Here is a 21,271-nt window from a genome sequence, read left to right on the forward strand (position 1 = left end):
ATCTGTTGTCAGAGAGTGAAAGTGCGCTTTCATCCAGAGCATCTCTCACATGTTCCGCCATGTGCTTCTTGTCCGCACTTGTTTACGTCAGAGTGCGCAGGCATCTTTCACGCAGCATACAGCGGTGTTGTGCATTTTGACCAGTTGATGGGAAAAGTATTTTTAAAATGCATTCAAAATTCGGAATAATTTGTAATATATAATTATTCACGGTATTTAGAAGTGCCCACGATAACAATACCGTGCATATTCATTACCGTGATATATCGCATTCCCGAATACCGGCACAATTCTATCTCAAACTGACCAATCAGAATAAAGATCCTTGAAATACATGGCAAAACTGTAATTTATTCCCATTTTTCATGGTGTGTAAGAATGCAAGTGTGTGTGTGTGTGTGTGTGTGTGTGTGTACAGTGGCCAATTAGAGCAGCCCAAACAGCTGTGAATAAACTCACACACAGTTTCACTCTGGAAGACTTTCAATTACACTGGCCAGTGCTTACACAAACATACACTTACACGCACGGTCATCTGGGAGCTCAAACCATGAGCCATACTGGAGTGCATCAAACTCTCCTCCCTTATTCCTCTCTCAACACACACACATTGTCCAGATTGAGAATAATGGGTGCTCATGTGTTGAGAGATGCTGCCAGTGTGTGTGTGTGTGTGTGTGTGTGTGTGTGTGTGTGTGTGTGTGTGTGTGTGTCTGTGTGTGTGTATGCATGTGTGTATGTGGAGACACTAAGGTCAGGCTGGTTAATGAAGCAGTCTGTTAGTGCTAACGATGATTACCTATCCCCGCCTAAACATTCATTCCCCGTAATCAGCACACACACACACACACACACACACACAACATGGTTCAGGTAGAAGTTTCAGAAATTAGAGACTTGAACCAGTAATCCCCATGGAGCAGGTCAGTGACATTTTGGAAGGTTAGAGATTTGAGTGGTTAAAGATTTGAGCTACTAACCAAACTGGTCATTTCAACAGAGCAAGGCAGTTTTCCAATATCAGTCTCCTTTAAACATCTGATCCTTCGGTCACAGAAATGATTCTGCTAAATCACAGAGTAAGACATCTGTGTCCCCACTTCTTTATCATTTAAAGACGTAGCTGTTCTTTCTTGCTCTGTTAGCTGCTCGTCTGCGCTCCCTGCTAGTGAATGTAGATCAGCGTCTTTCATCATTCATTGGCTCTGGGTACTGCTGGCAGCGATCAGCAGACTTGTCACTGAAGTGTGTGTATGATTGACTCCGGGCACATTAACTGAAGATCAGTAAACACAATCGAGAGAACAGAGCAAAATACTATAGATATAGCATTGGATGCATCCAAAATGAAGTTTAGTAGATTTAACAAAAAAAATCTTTAGCAAAAAGATATCATGATAATTCTGCCAGATCCTCCAAACACACATGTGCACACCAAGTATAAATAAAATGTAAAAATAAACAAAATAGCACAAATAAAATATAACATGCTTTCAGGGATGTCTCCAAAATGAGGTATGTCAGATTTAACAAACTTCTAGAGAAGTAGCTTTTTTTTTCTTAAAACTTTCATCCTCAAAGTATGGCTATATTAGATGAAACTTAGATGAAAAAATTAGATTAGAAACACAGAGTTTAAGTGGAGAGGCTGTTCTTTAAAGGTCACACAAGCACTTAGGCAGCAAGAATAGTCAGAAACCATCTCCTTGTTTCTCTCTTTTGCCACTGTACCTTCAGGTCGAAGACAATCTAGAAGCTTCCCACCTTCTTAACACACACACACCTGTCCGTGTGATTAACTGTATGACTGACAATTTGAAGCACAGAACAGAAAGCTGTAAATTACTGAAATGATCCAACTGTGTTTGACGTTAACCCTTCAGAAGGAGAGAGCAGAACAAAATAAAGGGGGAAAAATAACTAATAATAATAGTAAAATGATTTTAAGTATGTCAGAGGAGCCTGTAGTTCATTTTTTACCACTGAACTAAAGACCCAGATTGTGTGAACAGCTGTTACAGCACAAAAACCTTGTAAAGAAGCGCTAATTAAAGACGTGTTGAAACTTGCCTTCACTGTCTGTTCAAATAAAGCAAGCAAGCAATGAGGAAAATTTTCAGATAGCATGATTCTCAATTTTAACCAATTAAAACCAGTTTTTATATTTTTCAATTCACAAATTGTAAAAAGCACAGAGAATCATCTCTTTGCGTGTACAGAAACTTCTTGTTGGACAGGTACATATGCACAAGCCGTCTTCTCTGCCACTTGCAGGGATCCGGGTCATTAGAACCATGTGGGTCAAGCAGAAGTCAATGAGCAAAGGGACATGGAAATATACAGGCATAGATCAAGTTTGTTGATTAAAGCCACATACAGAGTCAAATCTCCCTCGTTTTGTCGGCCTCATTTCATTTGCCATATATGATGATGATGATAACTACAGAAGTCACTAGAGAGAAACTGAAGAAGTGATGACTTTTACTGAAATTTCTAACTAAGCCTGATATATTTATATTTTAAGAGGGTTTGCGCAAGGAAATGGACATGAGAGGTCAGTAATCAGTGAAATGCTGCAAAAATCAGAACTGAGAAGAGTCCATTTACAACAGAACAGGAAGGTGATATGGAGAAAAAGTGAACTGTTACTTACATAAAGCATGTGCAAAATCACATCATCCAAATAGAAAATAAAAACAGATAAATAACACATTTTAGTGTGGGTTCAGGTTATGAGTAGAGAGAGTTATGAATTCTTTCCTCAGATTGCCTTTAGCTGAGCTGCATTAGAGGATCAGAGGTCACCACAGACACAGAAATGAAACCTCACCCGCAAAATTCACTATAATTAAAACCTTTCCAGAGTCACAGGGTCACAGACATATTGAAGCTATCTGAAATGTCTCCCTAGGCAGAAGATCCCATGAGAGAGTGTGTTGTATCCGCAGATTCACCATGATTAATTTGATCATAACATTTGAGGTCAGTAAGATTTTTTATTTTTTTTTAAACTGAATACTTTTATTTACCAAGGATGCATTAAATGAATCAAAATTTATAGTAAAAACATCTATTATGTTATAAAAGAGCTTTATATATATATTTTTGTCAATATCAAAATATCAAGCAGCACAACTGTTTTCAGCACTGAAGACTGAAAATTCAGCTTTGCCATCACAGGAATAAATGTGACCCTGGAACACAAAACCAGTCATAAGTCACACGGGTATATTTGTAGCAATAGCCAACAATACATTGTATGGGTCAAAATTATAGATTTTTCTTTTATGCCAAAAATCATTAGGATATTAATTAAAGATCATGCTCCATGAGGATATTTTGTAAATTTCCTACCATAAATATATCAAAACTTAATTTTTGATTAGTAATATGCAATGCTAAGGACTTCATTTGGACAACTTTAAAGGCGACTTTCTCAATATTTCGATTTTTTGCACCCTCAGATACCAGAATTTTCAAATAGTTGTACAACTATTGTCCTATCCGAACAAACCATACATCAATGGAAAGCTTATTTATTCAGCTTTCAGATGACATATAAATCATCTTGATTAAAAATGATTAAAAAATGGACCCTTATGACTGGTTTTGTGGTCCATGTAATATTATAATTTTAAATATATTAAAATGTTAAATATTTATAAAAATATTACTGTTTTACTGTATTTTGATCAAATAAATGCAGCCTTGGTGAGCATAAGAGACTTCTTTCAAAAACATTCAAAAAATCTTACAGACACCAAACTTTTGAATGCTAGTGTAACTCACACAAAGAAAACCCTGTCATCACACTACCCTCTCGTCATTTCAAACCCTTTCTTTCTTCTGTGATACACAAAAGGAGATGATCAGTAAATTACGACTTCAATTTAAGTGTGATCTTCAAACAAAACTATTGTACGGCTTCAGAAGAATATAAAGCACAGGTTTTATTGGCTACTTTTATGGTGATTTTTGGAGTTCAGCCTCTGGTCGCTGTGATGTGTGTCAATTTTGCCATTTTCTTTCTTCTGGAACAACAAGAATGAGTAAACAATAGCAGGACTTTCATTTATGGGTGAACTAATCTTTTAATTTCTCTGTTCATTAGAGACATTCACATAGCAGACAAATGAAGCATAAATTAATGAAAAATATTAGGTTACTTAAGGCCAGATACAGTTTCTGAGCTGCGTGTGTGTGTGTGTGTGTGTGTGTGTGTGAGGTCCTTCTCAGCCTGAATTGTCTGATATTACAAGAAAGAGCTTTGTTTACTCAGGATATTTAAGCAAAAAAAGCTTACACATACAAACACCAAAGCACACACACGCGTGTTTGTTCAAGTGTGGGAAATAAGAGGCTTTAGACAAAAATCCTCCTAATCTGGATCAAGATGTTAATTCATCCACTCTGGCTTAACACTCTCTTTCCTGACACACACACACAGGACAGAGGAAGAGGAAAAACAAGGACATAACTCTTTGTCTTTTAAGAGGACAGCCTGTGGGTGGAAGTCGTCTCAGGAGAGGCTCTGAGTTTATGTACCGAAGTACATGAGCGATCAAAGCATAAAAGGTAGAGGAAAAAAAATTCTGCACAATCAGCACATACTCACTCTGAGACACTCACAATGAAGACAATTAGATTTCAGTTCTGTCAGAGCTGTTCAGACTGCCAGAGTTCAAATTCTAAAGACATAAAAACGCTAACTTTTAGCTGTAGCTAAAAAATATAGAAACTCTTTGTGGTCATTTTTGAGCGAGATGCTAACAGTCTAATCAGATTCAATGATCTATGCTAAGCTACAGCTAAAAGTGCTACCGCCATACCCGGAGATCGGCTGAATGGATTCGAAAATGGTAAAACTCAACTGTTTAACTCTAGGGGAGTTGGAAAATGAGCCTATTTTCAAAAATAGTGGAGTGTTCCTTTAAGAATCTCCATAGGATTCAATAGGCCCCTCTAGTGGCTGTAATCATAAAATGCAATTTTATGTCATTTTTCCCTGCCAGATGGCATCAGAGACACTCAGTGACCTAGGTCCTGATGGATCATCATGTTTAAAGTATAAATATGCAGAAATGGTCTTTATTTGTTTTTTGTTGAAAATTTTTTATAAAAATATGCTCATTTTCATAAAAATATCCAGAATTTAATGTGAATAAAATAAAAAAAATCACCAAAAAAAAACTACATAATTTTGAAAAAATATTTATAAAAATGGCCCAATATAAGCTTTCTGGACCAAAAATAAAATTAGTGTCATTTTTGGCCTTCGGGTCATTTTGACCCACGAGGGACACTTTTGTTATAGGTTCGGGAGGGACGGATGAGGGTTAAAAACACCTAAAGCACAAAAGGCAGATCATTTTCTTTTCAGAAGCACTGTTAAGAGCACAAGACAATTTGACTCTTGAAATTCATTGCTCTTTCAGTTGAGGATATGCTGTCAATCACAGGTTGGTCATAGTTCTCTGAGATTTCTACAAAAACACATGGGTGAGACAGATACCGCTGGGTATCACGGGAGCACTGGCCTGTTTCAGGATCAGTATCAGAGGCAGTACGAGATCACCACACAGACATACTCCATTTACAGTGGGTTGAAGCCTAAATATCGCACAAACATCTGTCTAACGCTGCAGTTTTGAGTGTATTCCTGTAGTCCCTGTGGACACACAGGCATCCAAGTGTTCAGCTCCTCTAAATGTCAGAGAGGGGGACATCATCTCATGGCTGTCTGAAAACCCTGTCACATGAAGAGCCAGGAGAATTCAGACTGTCCACAGGAACATCTATCTATCTTTTTTTTTTTTTTTTAATGTTTTAGAAGGAAGTCTCTTTTGCTCACTAAAGCTGCAGTAAAAAACAAAAAAATCAAAAATAGAGTAAAAACAGTATGAAATTTTTATTACAATTTAAAATAACTATTCTCTTTTTTTAATATATTTTAAAATGTAATTTATTATTGTGATGGTAAAGCTGAATTTTCTGTCTTCAGTGTCACATAATCCTTCAGAAATGATTCCAATATGCTGATTTGCTTCTTATTTGATCAATGTTGAAAAATGTCATGCTGCTTAAATTTTAGAAGGTTAGAAGGAATAGAAGGTTTGAAAGAACAGCACTTATCTGAAACAGAAAATCTTTGTAACATTGCCTTTACGGTCACTATTGATCCATTGTATGCATCCTTGATGAATAGAAATAGTTATTTCCACAAACTTTTGAATGATAGATTAAGGCCTGTCTATATTAAATAATAAGCAGCTACTAAAGAGGAAAGAATTTCTCATACTTTATATCATCACAAAAGACAACAACACACGAATTCACAAGAATATCAAGTAAAATAAGCACACTCATTCACTCTCACACTCATCAACACTTTCTAATGAAAATAAATGCCTCTTTCTTTTCAGGGGAAGATGTTTTTATTATACCTACGTATTGTATTGCACTTACTCTAGGCAAATGTATGTCTAACATATACACACAGACTGAAAGCAGATGTGGTATTATATGGGCCACGAAATGTAAAATTATGAAAATGTGCACCTGTAACTAAATCAGACCGCTGATTTCAGTGGAACATAAATATGACAAATACAAAAACTCCAAAAGAATGAGGACATCCTTGCACATTCACATTTATATTTTATTTTTTTAGACCGTAGACAGAAGACAAAAAAATTCTGAGAAGTGAAATCTGCATCTAGATCCTGTATGTTGGCGTTTTTAAACAGAGTCTGCGAGTCATTTTGTGGTAGCTGGGGCAGTGAACATCTGCTAATGGTCATTAAATCCATTTGGCTGAAGTTATTACGCATTCATGTCACTAAATGAAGCAATACACTCAGACGCCACACAAACGGAAACAGTCATCTGCCTTTTTTTTTAATTACCGGCCTGCTATTTAGAAAATCTCAATGCACACTAAACATCTGCCATGATATTAGAAACACATTTCCTGTCTCTGACCCCACCATCGTTGTATCCTCTGAAAACAATTCTCTGTTTCCTCTGAACGGAAGAACATAAGCACCCTGAGGTGGCAGCAGTCGCTCTCTCTCTCATGCTCGTGTTTGTGGAGGGAGTCATTCTGAGCGATGGCCAGCTGTGTCTCTGTGTGATGTTCAGAGCTGCACTTGAGTGAACTCTCTAGTACACACTTGTGTATGTTTTCTTCTCTGTCCAAGCACACACCTGCTTGAAGTACATCAGTGTTTGTGCTTAATAACGGCTGCTCCACTTCTGTCCCTCCATTACAATGTACAACCAGTATTAAAACCAAAAAGTGCAGACTAATTGTCAGAACAGACAGAATAGATTTAAAGGGTCTATATAGAGAATTCAGAAAACATGGCTGTTAATTTCACTGCAGCTGACAACTGATTTGCTCGTGTTCGCACTCATGCTCACATAACATGTAAGTGTTGGATTTGTTCTTACAAACAAGCAGCTTTTCACTTCACAAAATGTTAATTAGACTGGAGTCATGTGAATTAATTGTTGACTATTGTGATGTTTTTATCAGCTGTTTGGACTATTCTGATGGCACCCATTTACTGCAGAGGTGAGGTGAGCAAGTAATGTAATGCTTAATTTTTCCAAATCTGTTCCGATTAATAAACAAACTCGTGTATAATTTGGATGGTCTGAGCGTAATTACATTTTCAGAAAATTGTAATTTTTGGGTCAAATATTTCTTTAATTTGATGTGAATGAGAAAGAGTAGGGCCCTATGAGTTTCGTGATGCGGAAAACGTGGGCAGAATTGCGGAATCCAGTCATAAAAACGGAATTTACTGTATAATGCGGAATGTCACAGAATTTGCCAAATTTGAGATGGATACATAAAAAAATTAAATAAAAATAAATGAGTATTTTTTTTAAATAAAATAAATTAATTAGAGATGCTTTTGATTATTAATATTTAATGAAACCATTAAAATGGAATCCAGAAAAGTAATGGAAAAGAGAATTTGTTAAAAAATAAAACTGGATTTGAGAAAAAAATAAAACATATTTCATAGGGTCTTAACAAAATTAAATTTTTGTTATTTTTAATACATTTCTGCTTAATATTTGAATTGTCATTATTTCAATTAATTAGACAGGCTTTTTGGTTCATAAAATTTAATTTAACCATTGAAAGAGTCTAGGAAAATTAACAGAATCCAGAAAAATGTAAACAGAAAAAAAAAAACGGTATTTGGAAAAAAAATAAAATGGAATTTTGTGGAAAGAAATGGATTTCATAGGGCTTTAAAAGAGGCTGTAAAGAGCAGAAGTAAAAAATGTGCACTGTTTTTCACTGTGTTGTCACTTGTTTAGCCAATGAAACACTGAAAACTTCTCTCTGCAGAGTTTTCCCTGAAAGAGGTAAGAAAACTGTGAAATCACCACCTGTTTCCTCCTTTCGGCTTTTAACCAACTGCCACAATTACCCAAAACACACACACACACACACACACACACACACACACACACACACACACACACCCACCACCACACACACACACACACACACAATTAGAAACATACACAAATTCACCCTGAGCACTGAAACACATAAACCACATCCATGCAGAGACAACTGAACTTAAACATACACACATGGCATTTAAGTCCACTAAGAAATTCCAAACATGTCCAGTTGAGACATGTGAATTGCCTGACCGCTGTCTCTCTCTAAGGCCTAAAGGACCGGGGTTCCCATTTGTGGGAGTCTCAGTGACACAGGGATAATGGCAGTGTACAGCGGATTGCCAGTTTATTTAATAAACATAAAAATCCACCTGAAAAAGAAAGCCTGAAAGAGAGCCTTTTCGCAGCCTGTGGGAAAGGGAGAGAGCTGGGAGAAGAGAAAGAGAGGGGCTCTGATTTCAGATGACATATTCAATCACACTGATTTGTTTGTGCTCTTAAAATCTTCCACGAGAAGCTAAGAAGAGGAGCCATGAGAAGCTAAAAAAGCTTGTCTCATATAATCAAGTCAATCAAGTCCTGCTCAGCTATGATGACTGCAGCCGTTGTGGCGAATACTTGCACTCCGATTCATTTTTATTTATACAAGCAGATAGGTAATAGTAACAGCCGGCAGTCTTTCATTCAGAGTTGAAATTTCCATAACTATGGCAACAAAATCCATATAAAAATACAGTCCAACTCCACCCTTATGTCTAACCACAACAATCTAGCCATACCCACAATGCCAAACCCCACCCACTCCCAGCCCAAACTCCACCCCCAACTTCACTCATCTCATCCCAGCCACACCCATTATAGCCCCACCCCCAGGCAGGTGCTAATCAATGTCAGCTACTTGGCAGTAAATGTTTGGATATAAATACTTCATTCACTCTGTAAGTTTCAACATCACTGAAAACACCAACAACAGTTTCCTGAATCAACCACACCGCCTTCACACATCTGTGCCCTCATTTCCAGCACTGCACTGTAACGAATACATCCGGAGCAGACACGAGTGAGTCTGTGCTCACCTAGGCATGGAAATCTGAAGATGTTCATACTGGAATATCAGTAGGGAGTAATGTTCTGGTCTTACCTTTCCGAACTGTTCAAAATACTGTTTCACATCTTCAACGACTGTGCTCGCTGATAATCCACCCACAAATATTTTCTTTGTTCTTGTGACCATCTGGTGAGAAAGAGAGAAGAAAAAGAGAGAAAAACATGAGCAAACCAAAACACGTTCAGACCAAGCGGACACCTAGATTACAGAGAATGATCTATTCAGATGATGATGTTCATTAGTTTAAATATGTAAAAAAAAAAAAGTACTAATACAGAGGAGTGGAAAGAGACAAATCATTTATTTGCCTAAATTTCAGTAACAAACATTAAAGGGGTCATATGATGCGATTTCAATTTTTCCTTTCTCTTTGGAAAATACCAAGTAATAGATCAAGAAATAGAGACTTTTTTTACCAGATGGTGAGAATGAGAAAAATAAACAAATATAGTAAAGAGAAATGTGTATTACCATTTTCTGCACCACTATTTTTTTTTTTTAGCAGAGTTGTGAGCTTATGAACTGTAAGTGACAAGTTTGTTTGTGTTTGACGCCATTCCAGCTTCTGTGGCTATTTTCATGGCGAGAAATAGAGAAATATTATCTGTAAGTGACAAGAGTGAAAAAATGACTGCTGAAAAAAATAGCCCTTTATTTTACAAATTGTGCATACTCTAAAATAAAGTGCAGAATAGAATGCCAACAAAAGTCCAACTGTCAGTTTACACAGATTCACAATTAAAACAGTGAAGACAAAATACCAGAACCTTCTATTCCGGGCTTTTGACTATCACATCATCTTGATTTGTGGCCTTTTTTCAGTATACTTTCATGTTTTAAGGTCAAGTTGAGGTCAAAGGACTGACCTCAGGATGACACATTTGTTTTTGAAGATCATCTTCCTCTGTATGAAAGCTTTAAAAGAGGCACAGTGCTGATTCCAGTCTCTCTAGATGCACCTTCCCAAGATTTCACAGCTAATAATGCTGTTACAAATCACTTTTCACTGATGCCACACACACGTGTTTGGCACCATTAGCGCGGCCTTCCATTCAGTTAAACCTCTGACATGTTTACTTCTGCTCTGACACACATCCAGATGCTTTTCAGCTCCAGTCACACTTAAAAACAGTAACAGAGAAAAAAATCCTTCCTTTTCCCCTCAAAACTCAATTAAGGGATAGAGGGAAGGGACCAGGGAAACCTTGATTAATTCCCAAGCCGGGTAAGCACAAAAGATTTCTACAGCACACAAGGAGAGGTGACAGGAGGATGAGCTAAAGTGCACCCGAAGAGAGAGAACGAGAAAGGCAGGAAGAATCTAAACACATGCACCTTTAGGAAATTTAATAGCCAAATAAAAAGTGCATTAAAGTCACTGCAATAAATTACATAATTTGTCTTACAGCAAAAACAATAATATTATTACAGTTTAAAATAACTGCAGTCATTACTCCAGTCTTCAGTGTCACATGATTCTTCAGTTATTATCAATTATTGCTGGTGTTCAGTTATTAATAATGTTTATTACTTTTGAATGGTTGTGAACTACGGTTTTCACAAAAATATGAAGCAGCAAAAAAATGATAATAAAAAATGGTTCTTAAACACCAAAGCAGCATATTAGAATGATTTCTGAAGGATCATGTCATACTGAAGACTGGAGTAAAGCTGCTGAAAATAAAATACTGACATTATAGGATTAAATTAAATTTTAAAATAGATTCAAATAGAAAACGGCTCTTTTTTTTAGATTGTAATAATATTTCACAATACTATTGTTTTACAGTATCTTACAATTTTTTTTTTATCAGTATCTACATAATATTTAATTATTCCAAACTTCTGAACAGCAGTATCAGCCATAAATGTTTGTTCTATTTGCAGTCCCATCTGGTGATTCTAGTAAAAAGAAATGACACACTACACCTTTAAATACTTCATAAATCTGTGTATTCTGTCATTTAATGTGCAATAACCACACCTACCAGCCAACACGCCAATCAAGAGTGAAGATGTTGAAAGTTCAAGCAGATCTATCTGTCTATCTACCTGTCTATTTGCACCAGCACCGGCAGCTTGTATTTGACACTCATTCAGAATGCAAATCAATCCAGTGACCGGAGATCAGAGCCTAAAACAAGAGCACATCCACCTGGGGTTATCAGGGTTGTTCAGCCTGGATATTTACCAGCATCCCTGTTCTTATCAGCACAGATCTGGCTAATGGAAACAGCAGCTGGCCCTGTTCCTGCACTACCAGCAGCAGCTTAATCTGCTTCCTGTGACACCTTGGCTCTATGCGAGAGGCGTTTCCCTTCCTGCCACCGCTGCTGCCCTGTCTATGGATGCTTAAGTTTTTAGCCAGCTCTTTATGCTCTGTGACAGGCCTGCCCACAAGGCTGATGGGATTTCTACAAGCACTGCAACAACGCAATTACTTTCTCTCCTGCTTTCTCCGCGGTGACAAGCCGACACGACTGCCTAAATCCTCCTGGAGAAGTGAGAGACAGACAGCACGGTAAAAAGACATCGATACAGGAATAAAGTGAGCTGTAAAACATATAACACGGGCATCAGAGTCCGTCACCATAAGGCCTTCGTAGTGTTTCTCTCAGGGACATATAGGAAGAGGTTTGTGCTAATATGATATGGTCGCTTATTATTTGTGCAGAATCTGCTTCTGTCACTTATTAAAATGAGATCCGAGTTATGAAGATGTAGTCCCAGCTCAGCTCGAACAGGCAGGAACACAGACGACGGGCTCCAGGGAGGAGCTGGAGAAAATGGAAGAGACAAGTAACTTTCCCACCGATCTGCTTGCACACCTGCTGGTGTTTTAGAGCAGTAACGCTGAAGGAGAATTCAACAGAAGAAAGAGCTTTCAGAATCAGAAAGAGCTTTATTGCCAAGTATGTTTGCACATACAAGGAATTTGTTATAGTGTCACAAGCTTCCACGCGTCCTGAAGCGCTTGATCAGTGCAGCAGCTCCGCCGACTACAACGTTCAGCAAAACGTCCGAATAAACGAAATCCGGTAGAAGATTGTGTGGCGTGTTCTGCCGAATGTTCAGCAGCTCATCCCTGGTAAAACTGATCGTGTTTGAGAAACAAAAAACAGGAAAAACTAACAAAAACAATACAAACACTGGAGAGCCAAACACTGAGGCTGCCGTCTGCGGCGCCATCGCTGTAAGTGATGAGTGAGGACACACTAGACACTGAATGACCTCTCTCTGATTCCCAGAAGGACACTGTTTCCTCTCTCTTTCAGTGCAGCAGTGAGTGTGTTTGAGTGCGTCAGATCTGTTGCAGAGTCATGGCTGTTTCTCAAGGACGTGTTTCTAGTGGCTTTTTTCTTGACAGATTTTAAGTGACATTACAGTATGCTACGTTACCACAGTGAAGCGCTGTATTCAAGGGGCATAAGTAAAACAGGATGGATCTTCCAACAGCTTTTAAAATAAGGAGTCTGATATTTATGTAAACAATTAAGTCATTTGCATACAGATTTATTAAAGGTAGAAGGCTGAATATTGCAGGGTCATTCCGTGTCAACTCAACCAGAGGTCCCCGGCTCAAATTTTTGATTTTGCTAATATGTTTTTCTGAAGGAAAGATAAACATGTATACTCTAAACCAGGGGTGGACAAACTTGGCCCTTCCAGGCCACTTTCCTGCAGAGTTTAGCTCCAACCCTAATCAAACACACCTGAACCAGCTAATCATTGTCTTCAAGACTACTTTTGTAGAGGGGGGTCAAAATGGCAATTTTCACCTGAGATTCAGAGTCAAATTACAGGGGGTAAAAATGACTTCAGAAAGATGGCAGCATCATAATGTTAATTTTACACGAGATACAAGATACTCATAGGGTCATATGACGTTGCTAAAAAATAACATTATTTTGTGTATTTGTTGTAATGAAATGTGTTTATGCGGTTTAAGGTTAAAAAAAAACATTATTTTCCACATACTGTACATTATTGTTTATCCTCTATGCCCCGCCTTTCTGAAAAGCGTAGATTTTTACAAAGCTCATCGTTCTGAAAAGCGAGGTGTGCTCTGATTGGCCAGCTATCCAGTGCATTGTGATTGGCCGAATACCTCAAGCGTGTGACGGAAATGTTACACCCCTTACCATATGATGCTGTGTCCCGTCGCGACGAGACAAAACCAATAAAACCCATTATAAATGAGGCATTTGTTGCATCCAGTGGGGACATAAATACTGATTATAATTAGAGGTCGACCGATATATCGCCAAGGCCGATATATTTATACGTTTTCCTGTTTGGCAGATGCGTTCGTGGCGGGACTTTTTTTTTGACTGTGCTGAGAACGGCAGCGCGGGCAGGACTTTTATTTTGACGAGCACACATTGCTCACATTCTCCCTCTTGTTCGCAGTTGTCGTTAATAGTTCGGTCTAATACGGATAGAAGTCTGTCTAATAATCAGATAGAACGGTTAAACAAAGGAATTAAAATGTATACAAAAAGTATTATAACGATTGCTTTTATATTATTAGTAATAGAAAGGCAAACATTATAATACTTGTTTGCCGTCAGCATTCAGCAAATACGGATTTATATAATTTAAACAAATCTTTGAATGACTAATGAACATTTAATTTCACAAACCTTGCAAACTTAGTTGGATCCAGTTGTGAGATCTTATGAAGTGTGCATTTATCCTGCATGATCGCGTGTTCTCTGCGTGACGGTCGGTCTGTGTGAATTGAATGCAGACAGAAGAGTTCAGCTTCACTGGAGACGCGCGATCGACAAACTTTAAACTCGTGATTTCAAATTATGCTGCATTTGCCCACTGCATTTTCATGTCATTTCCACTGTGTGCTGTATGTAAAATGAGTGTTACCTTGGCTTTATTTGAAAAAATATGATTCCCAATGCTCACAAACTTCCCAGAATACGGAGTGCCCTGTTGGTTACAGTGTTTACTTTTTACTTTTTAATTATATTTTTTATTAAATATTTATTTGTGAAAAATACTTTAGTCATCTAAAGTATAAGTATGTTTATTTAACACATTTATTTTTTAATCCATTTTCAAATTATTTCTACCGCTGGGCTACATCATGTGTCATTCACTGCTGAGAAAACTTTAAAAGTACAACAATACCAGGAAGGAAGATCGGGCTGTTGATGATTGTCTGCCATTCTCGCTCTGTCTGCACAGTGTGTGTGAACGCGCTGATGACGTATCCTGTCTACGCGAACCGGGTGCACAGAGGTATGCTAATACATAAGTTGACAGGCAGGTAGGAAAGTCAATTAAAACGCTCGGACCGAGCGTTTTGATTGGACGAACATTTCTTGGTCCTACGCCTTCCACAGAATATAAAAATACAGATAAATACATTTAGACCACTTAACTTAATGATTGCTATCGGGATGTGAAGAGACTTTCAACCAGCATAACAAAAAATGTTTCTGAAGACAATCACCTATTGCACCTTTAACTTTTATAAAGAATATATCTTTGGGTTTGAGAATTTAGTCTTTGCAACTTTAGGGATCTTATCTATTCACGAACAGCTTGTAACCCTCCAAAGAGAAAGGAAAACTTGAAATCGCATCATATGACCCCTTTAAATAAAATAAGAAGCAGCTGCATACAAAGTGACCAAATCTGGTTTTCGACCACTGAAAATGGGTAATATTCAACAATCTGGACATGGAGCCTCATTGAGATCCCCATATCTCTGGGACTGAACGATGTAGGGCCTTGAAATGTAAGATTACAAAAGAAAAGTTTATTGACAACTAGAATCTAAAATTATATTGCAATATCTTTAATACTTCTTGAGTTATAGGCACGCAAACTTTGAAAAAATAATATTTATGGCACTCAGACAGGTATGTTCAATGCAGTTGTCCTGACAGATGGAAACAAGATACATCTCTATTTTCAACATTATTTGTTCTTCAGACATTCCTTTTTAAAAGAAAAGTAGTATCATATTTTTGCAAACTGACCGACATTTGGTTTTTGACCTCTGAAAATGTATACATTTTAACGATTTACGCCTGGAGCCATATTAAAATATCAATGTCTCTTAGTGTTGGGTGATATGGTCATTTTTCAAATCATCATATCGCCAGTCCGTGAGATTGCCGATAGACGATATTATCGTGCATGGGTGGGTGGGGGCAAGAGAGAGACTCTCTGTACTTATCAAGACACTAGTGTTGGGCGATATGGTCATTTTTCAAATCGTCATATCGCCAGTCTGTGAGATCTCTGATAGACGATATTATCGTGCATGGGTTCAAGAGAGAGACTCTCTGTACTTGTCATAGGCTATTTCATAACTATTTGGTGTATTAAGAGAGAGAGAGGGAGCCTATGGAAGCACCACGAATCTAAATAATATACTTTCACTGATACTGATAAACTAACATGTTAAATACAAAAATATATTTAAAACAGCTAGTTCATATATATTCGGATACAACAGTCATACATCGCTATTAGGACCGCGCGTCCTGTAACAAGTTTGCCGCATCGACGCACGGAAGTTTAAAATCAGTCAACGGTGAAAATCAAAAGTAGATTTATTTTAAAGACCAACAGTTTAACACTAAATATTGGACATAAACAAACACGTTAAATATAAAGTATTTAAAACAGGTAAGTTCATATATTTGGAGTAAATTTAAATTAAACAGATAAATCAGTCATACAGATACAGCGCTCCGGACCGTGCCCCCCATGACGAGCCTGACGCACCGCCACAGAAACAAGAATTAGATGCGTTCTAACATAACTGTGGCCTTAAACTCAGTTAGTGAGGGCTCGGTTCAAATATTGCACATATATAGGCCATTCAGATTACTTGTTAAAGTGCAACGAAATACCTTATATCAGCAGACGATATGTGTCTGTGTTTGTGGTTGGAGACTCCTTCACCGGCTACAGGCTCCTCACTTGCGTGTGTGTGTGTGTGTGAGAAATACAGTGCTGAACGAAAAAGCGAGGCAATTTGATAAATAGCCGAATTATAATGGACTGCCTAATAATAATAATAATAATTTAATACATTAATAGGAGAATGAGCCTAATATCGTCTTTACTATCGACAAAGACATCTGCTATCGTCGATATCTCTGACTATCGTCGATACACGATACTATCGTCTATCGGCACAACCCTAATGTCTCTGGAACCGAACCATATAGGGCCTTACAAATAAAGATGCCAAAAGGAAAGTTTCTTAAGACCCAATATCTAAAAGGGTATTAAGATATCTTTAAGACTTCTTGAGTTACAGGTAGTGCTGGGCGGTATGACCAAAAATTTATATCACGGTATTTTTCAAAATTATACCGGTTTCACGGTACAAGACGGTATTTTTTTTTCATACATGACCGGGTGTTAACCATATTTTCTACTGATTGAGAGAGGAAATACTGCTGTATAACCGGTATTCGGTATGAACCGGTATACCGCCCAGCACTAGTTACAGGCATGCAAACTTTGGAGCAAAAACTTGAAAAGTGCTGTTTCCCCATTTTTGAATGGTCACCATTGACATATAATGCAACAAAGATTGCTAAAGTAAACAGATTTTACTAACAGACCCACCAATCTCGGTGTAAAAGTAACATTATGATGCTGCCATCTTTCTGAAGTCATTTTTACCCCCTGTAATTTGACTCTGAATCTCAGGGGAAAATTGCCATTTTGACCCTCCTCTACAAAATAGTGGATTACCCAGTAAATATTCATCCATGACATTTAAAATTTTGGCTTTCATCACTATACATGTCTGTCTTTCTTCAGAAAAAAAACATTAGCAAAATAAAAAATTTGAGCTGGGGAAGTTTTTGAAATTTGTTTGATTTGACACGGAATGACCCTGCAACTTTTGTTGCAAGAGCAATTTTTAAAGTGAGTGAATAACAATATAACCTCAGGGGAAAATTAACCTCCATATAAGTAAATGGTCCTTTTAATAATAGGATATATCATTTTTTAATGGAATAAAAAAACAAGGTTTTGAGGGACAGATGTACAGTGTGTTCAATAGATTGTACTAACAAACAACATACCGATTGCTCAGCTGACAAAACGTCTTTCAACATCATGTTGTACGACTTTCTTCCTTCAGTGAAAGCAAAGAAGATATTTTTAGGGAATAAAGTGTGTGTGTTTTCTGCCAATAGGCTCAAATGTTGTTTGGTTGCCAACATTTCAACAAAATAACTTCTTGGATGTTCCGCAGAAGTCAGTCATACATGATTGGAATGACATGGGTGAGTAAATGATTTTTGGGTGGCCTATCCCTTTAAGTTACAAAGAAAGCTCTCCTGGATCAGCCTGCAAAGTGTTTTGCTAAATGATAGCTTATGGAGCAACTATGGGTTCCAACCTAAAACCTTTAACATATTAACCCAAAGTTTTATAACGAAGGTGTGCTTTGACATATTTCAGATTATAACGGGACATTCGATATTTAAAAAAAGAACCAAATCATGAGCTCTCACATCTGAGGTCTGCAGAAGAGCCTGAGCTGAAAATACACTCTGAAGAGCCTCTCTATGAGACAGACACACACACACACACACACACACACACACACACACACAGTTCCTCCATGACTCGAATGAGAGCTTTCTCTTTCACACACAGTTTTATCCTCCATGGCCCCTGATTTAGTGAATGACAGTATTTGTGGACAGCTGATTACAGTTGTCTGACTTTGGCGGCATCTCTCAAACAAGGCCACTTGAACCAGAGGGGATCCGTTCAAGCTGAGACCTCTTTCCTGTGAGGAGCTTTTCTTCATCCTGCTTCAAATCAGAGCACTTTCTCCCTCAGCTTTTGTGCCTTCTGTTCATTTTCAAAAAGGAGTGATTAGAATGTGGCCGCAGCCATCAGCGATCCACGCCGGATCTCACTTTCCCAATGGTGATTACAGGGTGAGAAGTCCACCTGCCCCTGACACCAGATCAGCGCACACACACACCTGAACTTTTAAAGGGGTCATATGATGCTGCTAAAAAGAACATTATTTTGTGTATTTGGTGTAATGAAATGGTGGGCTTGAGAACGGCGCGGCCGGCAGATTCGACAAAGGAGCGTCCGGCGGGCTTGCGGCAACCACATGTGACGACCCTGGGCTGGACTCCGCTTCGTCCACGGTGAAAGCCGATCCGGCGATCGACAGCGCAAAGTTGATGTATTTCCTCAGCGACCAGCACGGATCAGCTCCAGGCATAACGAAGCGGATATCGTCCTCTTTTGGAAGGCCAACCAAAGTAGTTTCGCTTTCACAACGAAACACAGCGCCTTCACGACATGGCGGCGGCGGCAACAACAATACTACAGTGAGAATAAAAGTTACGCCTTCTTTCTTTGCGTGAACATTTGGGTGGCGTTATGCAAATCTTCCCACATCGTGACGTAGCCATGTGGGGGCGTGTTAGAACGAGCCGTTTTAGGTAGGTGTGGCTGACTTTTAACTTTTATAAAGAATATCTCTTTGGATTTGAGACTTTAGTCTTTGCAACTTTACAGATCTTCTTTATGCACCAAGAGCTTGTAACACTCCAAAGAGAAACGAAAAATTGAAATCGCATCATATGACCCCTTTAAAGCATTTGTGGTAATTCAACATCCTTCCAGTCTAAAGTTAGTTACTGTGAGATGTTTCTGTGATAAGGTGTGGACTTGCATTACTGCATCCATTCTGGATGGTATATATGGAGCTGTTTTTATGAATGAATAGAGGGAGGAAGGGTTCACACAAACAGCTCAGTTAGATTCACTCAGTTAATACCCTTCAGCTGAACAGAGAGAGACCTGCTCACATTAATGAACACACTGCTGCCATCTGCGCACTAGGTGAGCTTCATATGCAAAATTAATATCCAGAGGAAATGTGAAAATGCCACATAGAAAGAGTGTGTCACTGGTGTTTGCAGAGCGATAACTCTTGTGTTATCAGTGACAGCTTAACTAAAAATACTCTCAGACTGAGAACGAGAGAGTGATCTATCAGGATCAGTTTTGCAAAATAAACTTTTTCATTAGAAAGAAAAATTTGATTATTTCTATTTATACCTCTAATTGCTTCTTCTAGACAGAAATGACATTAAATGGAGAGCAAATGTAGACTTTGGTTTTTGTTGAAGAGACCTTAGCACTGACTCAAACTGTGTTTAGATTTCAATGGACAACAAATTTGCACTGAGACAAAGTGGATACTTAGAGTTCTTGGTTTTCCTTCATTTAGGCCCAAGTCTCCTGAGCAATGAAAAAGCAACTACTGAGTAGGCTTGCTGTGATAGACGGTGTTGGTGGTGATACTGGTGTTAAGCCGCAACAACCAAGTATGTCACTTGCTCACCGTCCCCCACCATCGTTTTGATGTTTATAGTAATAAAAATCACTTAGTTCAGTTCGAGAACAGATACTACAATTAAAAACTAATCGCGGCTGCTCAATACAGCGTGCTGAATGAAAGTCGCATCATAAATTAGATTTCATTCACGTGAGGAGAGTCGAGCTGACTGACAAGAAGAGTGAGGTGAGACAGACGAGATGATAGCGGAAGATTTAGTATCGAAACTAAATGCAAAAGCGCATGTTTGGCACTATTTTGGATTTTGAAAAGCCTGTTGACTTTTGCTGTTTATCTAAAGTGATTTTGGAAGCTTTTTTTAAACATTCGTTTCTTATTTAATTGGTTCCAGTGTTTGTTGATTTACAGTTTTGTATACCTAAGCTATTTAAATTGTCTGCAAGTTATTTGTTATTTTATATTAGTCATAGCCTATAGAATGGTGTACTTAGAACTTTTATTAACAAAACGAATCAATGATTTATATATAGGCTAAGTTGAGCTTGAAGTTGTATTTTGATGATGCTTAAACTGACGCCGAATTGCCGCTAGTTCGAAAGTGAAAGTAAAATGCGCACGGTGCTTTTAAGCTATTTAAAAGTGAAGGAAAGCGAGGAAAAGAGGGAAAACTCAAACGAACTAACAACGAACAAGTGCTTTACACCGAATTGCAGCTAATTTGAAAGTGAAAGTAAAATGCACACTGTGCTTTTACAAGCCATTTAAAAGCGAAGGAAAGTGAGAAAAGAGGGGAACCCCAACCCCACACACCGGTGCTATACCAGTACGGTGATACCGGTACATCCTTCAAACTTTCAACAGCACCTTAACGAACCAGCCCATATCACAGCATAACTCTGAGTTTATTGACTTTCCATGACAGTCCAGGACACAAGCTGCCTGCAAGTCACGACAGAATGATTTTATTTACAAGATGAACAGCACTACTTTTCAAAAATTTGGGGTAGGTCAGATTTTTGTTTTAAATAAAAATTAATACTTATTAATATAATAATCAGCAATTTAATTTATCAAAGTTGACAGTAAAAGTATAACAGTATAATATTATAAAAGATTTCTGTTTTAAATAAATGCTAAAAATAAAAATAAGAAATGCCTCTTGAGCTCCAATATCAGCATATTAGAATGATTTCTGAAGGATCGTGTGGCACTGAACACTGGAGTACCAACTACTAAAAATTTAGCTTTGCCATCACAGAAATAAATTACATTTTAAAATTAAAACAGAAAGCAGTTAGGCCTATTTTAAATAATAATAACAACAACTTAGGGCTGGACGATATGGCCAAAATTGATATCACGATATATTTCTTAATTTCGGTCGATACGATATAATTTCG

The 21,271-nt window shown here is 37.8% G+C and overlaps 1 protein-coding gene and 1 long non-coding RNA gene across 3 annotated transcripts in view; both read right to left on the reverse strand.

Annotated features, from left to right (window-relative positions):
- LOC107653733 (RNA-binding protein Musashi homolog 2-like) overlaps positions 1-21,271 on the reverse strand; it is a 199,019-nt gene that overhangs the window by 110,385 nt on the left and 67,363 nt on the right. For both annotated transcript variants that reach the window (XM_016440547.1, XM_016440548.1), the window contains exon 6: positions 9,572-9,664. In XM_016440547.1, the coding sequence (XP_016296033.1) occupies positions 9,572-9,664 (93 nt within the window). The remainder of the gene's footprint in view (positions 1-9,571; positions 9,665-21,271) is intronic.
- LOC107653740 (uncharacterized) lies at positions 203-5,908 on the reverse strand. The gene is made up of 3 exons (XR_001630263.1): positions 5,897-5,908; positions 1,488-1,490; positions 203-296 (listed from the first exon to the last, which is right to left on the reverse strand). It is a non-coding gene; the product is annotated as an uncharacterized LOC107653740 (long non-coding RNA).

The sequence above is a fragment of the Sinocyclocheilus anshuiensis genome, unplaced genomic scaffold, assembly GCF_001515605.1.
Source record: "Sinocyclocheilus anshuiensis isolate Anshui unplaced genomic scaffold, SAMN03320099.WGS_v1.1 scaffold315, whole genome shotgun sequence".
Lineage (NCBI taxonomy): Eukaryota > Metazoa > Chordata > Actinopteri > Cypriniformes > Cyprinidae > Sinocyclocheilus > Sinocyclocheilus anshuiensis.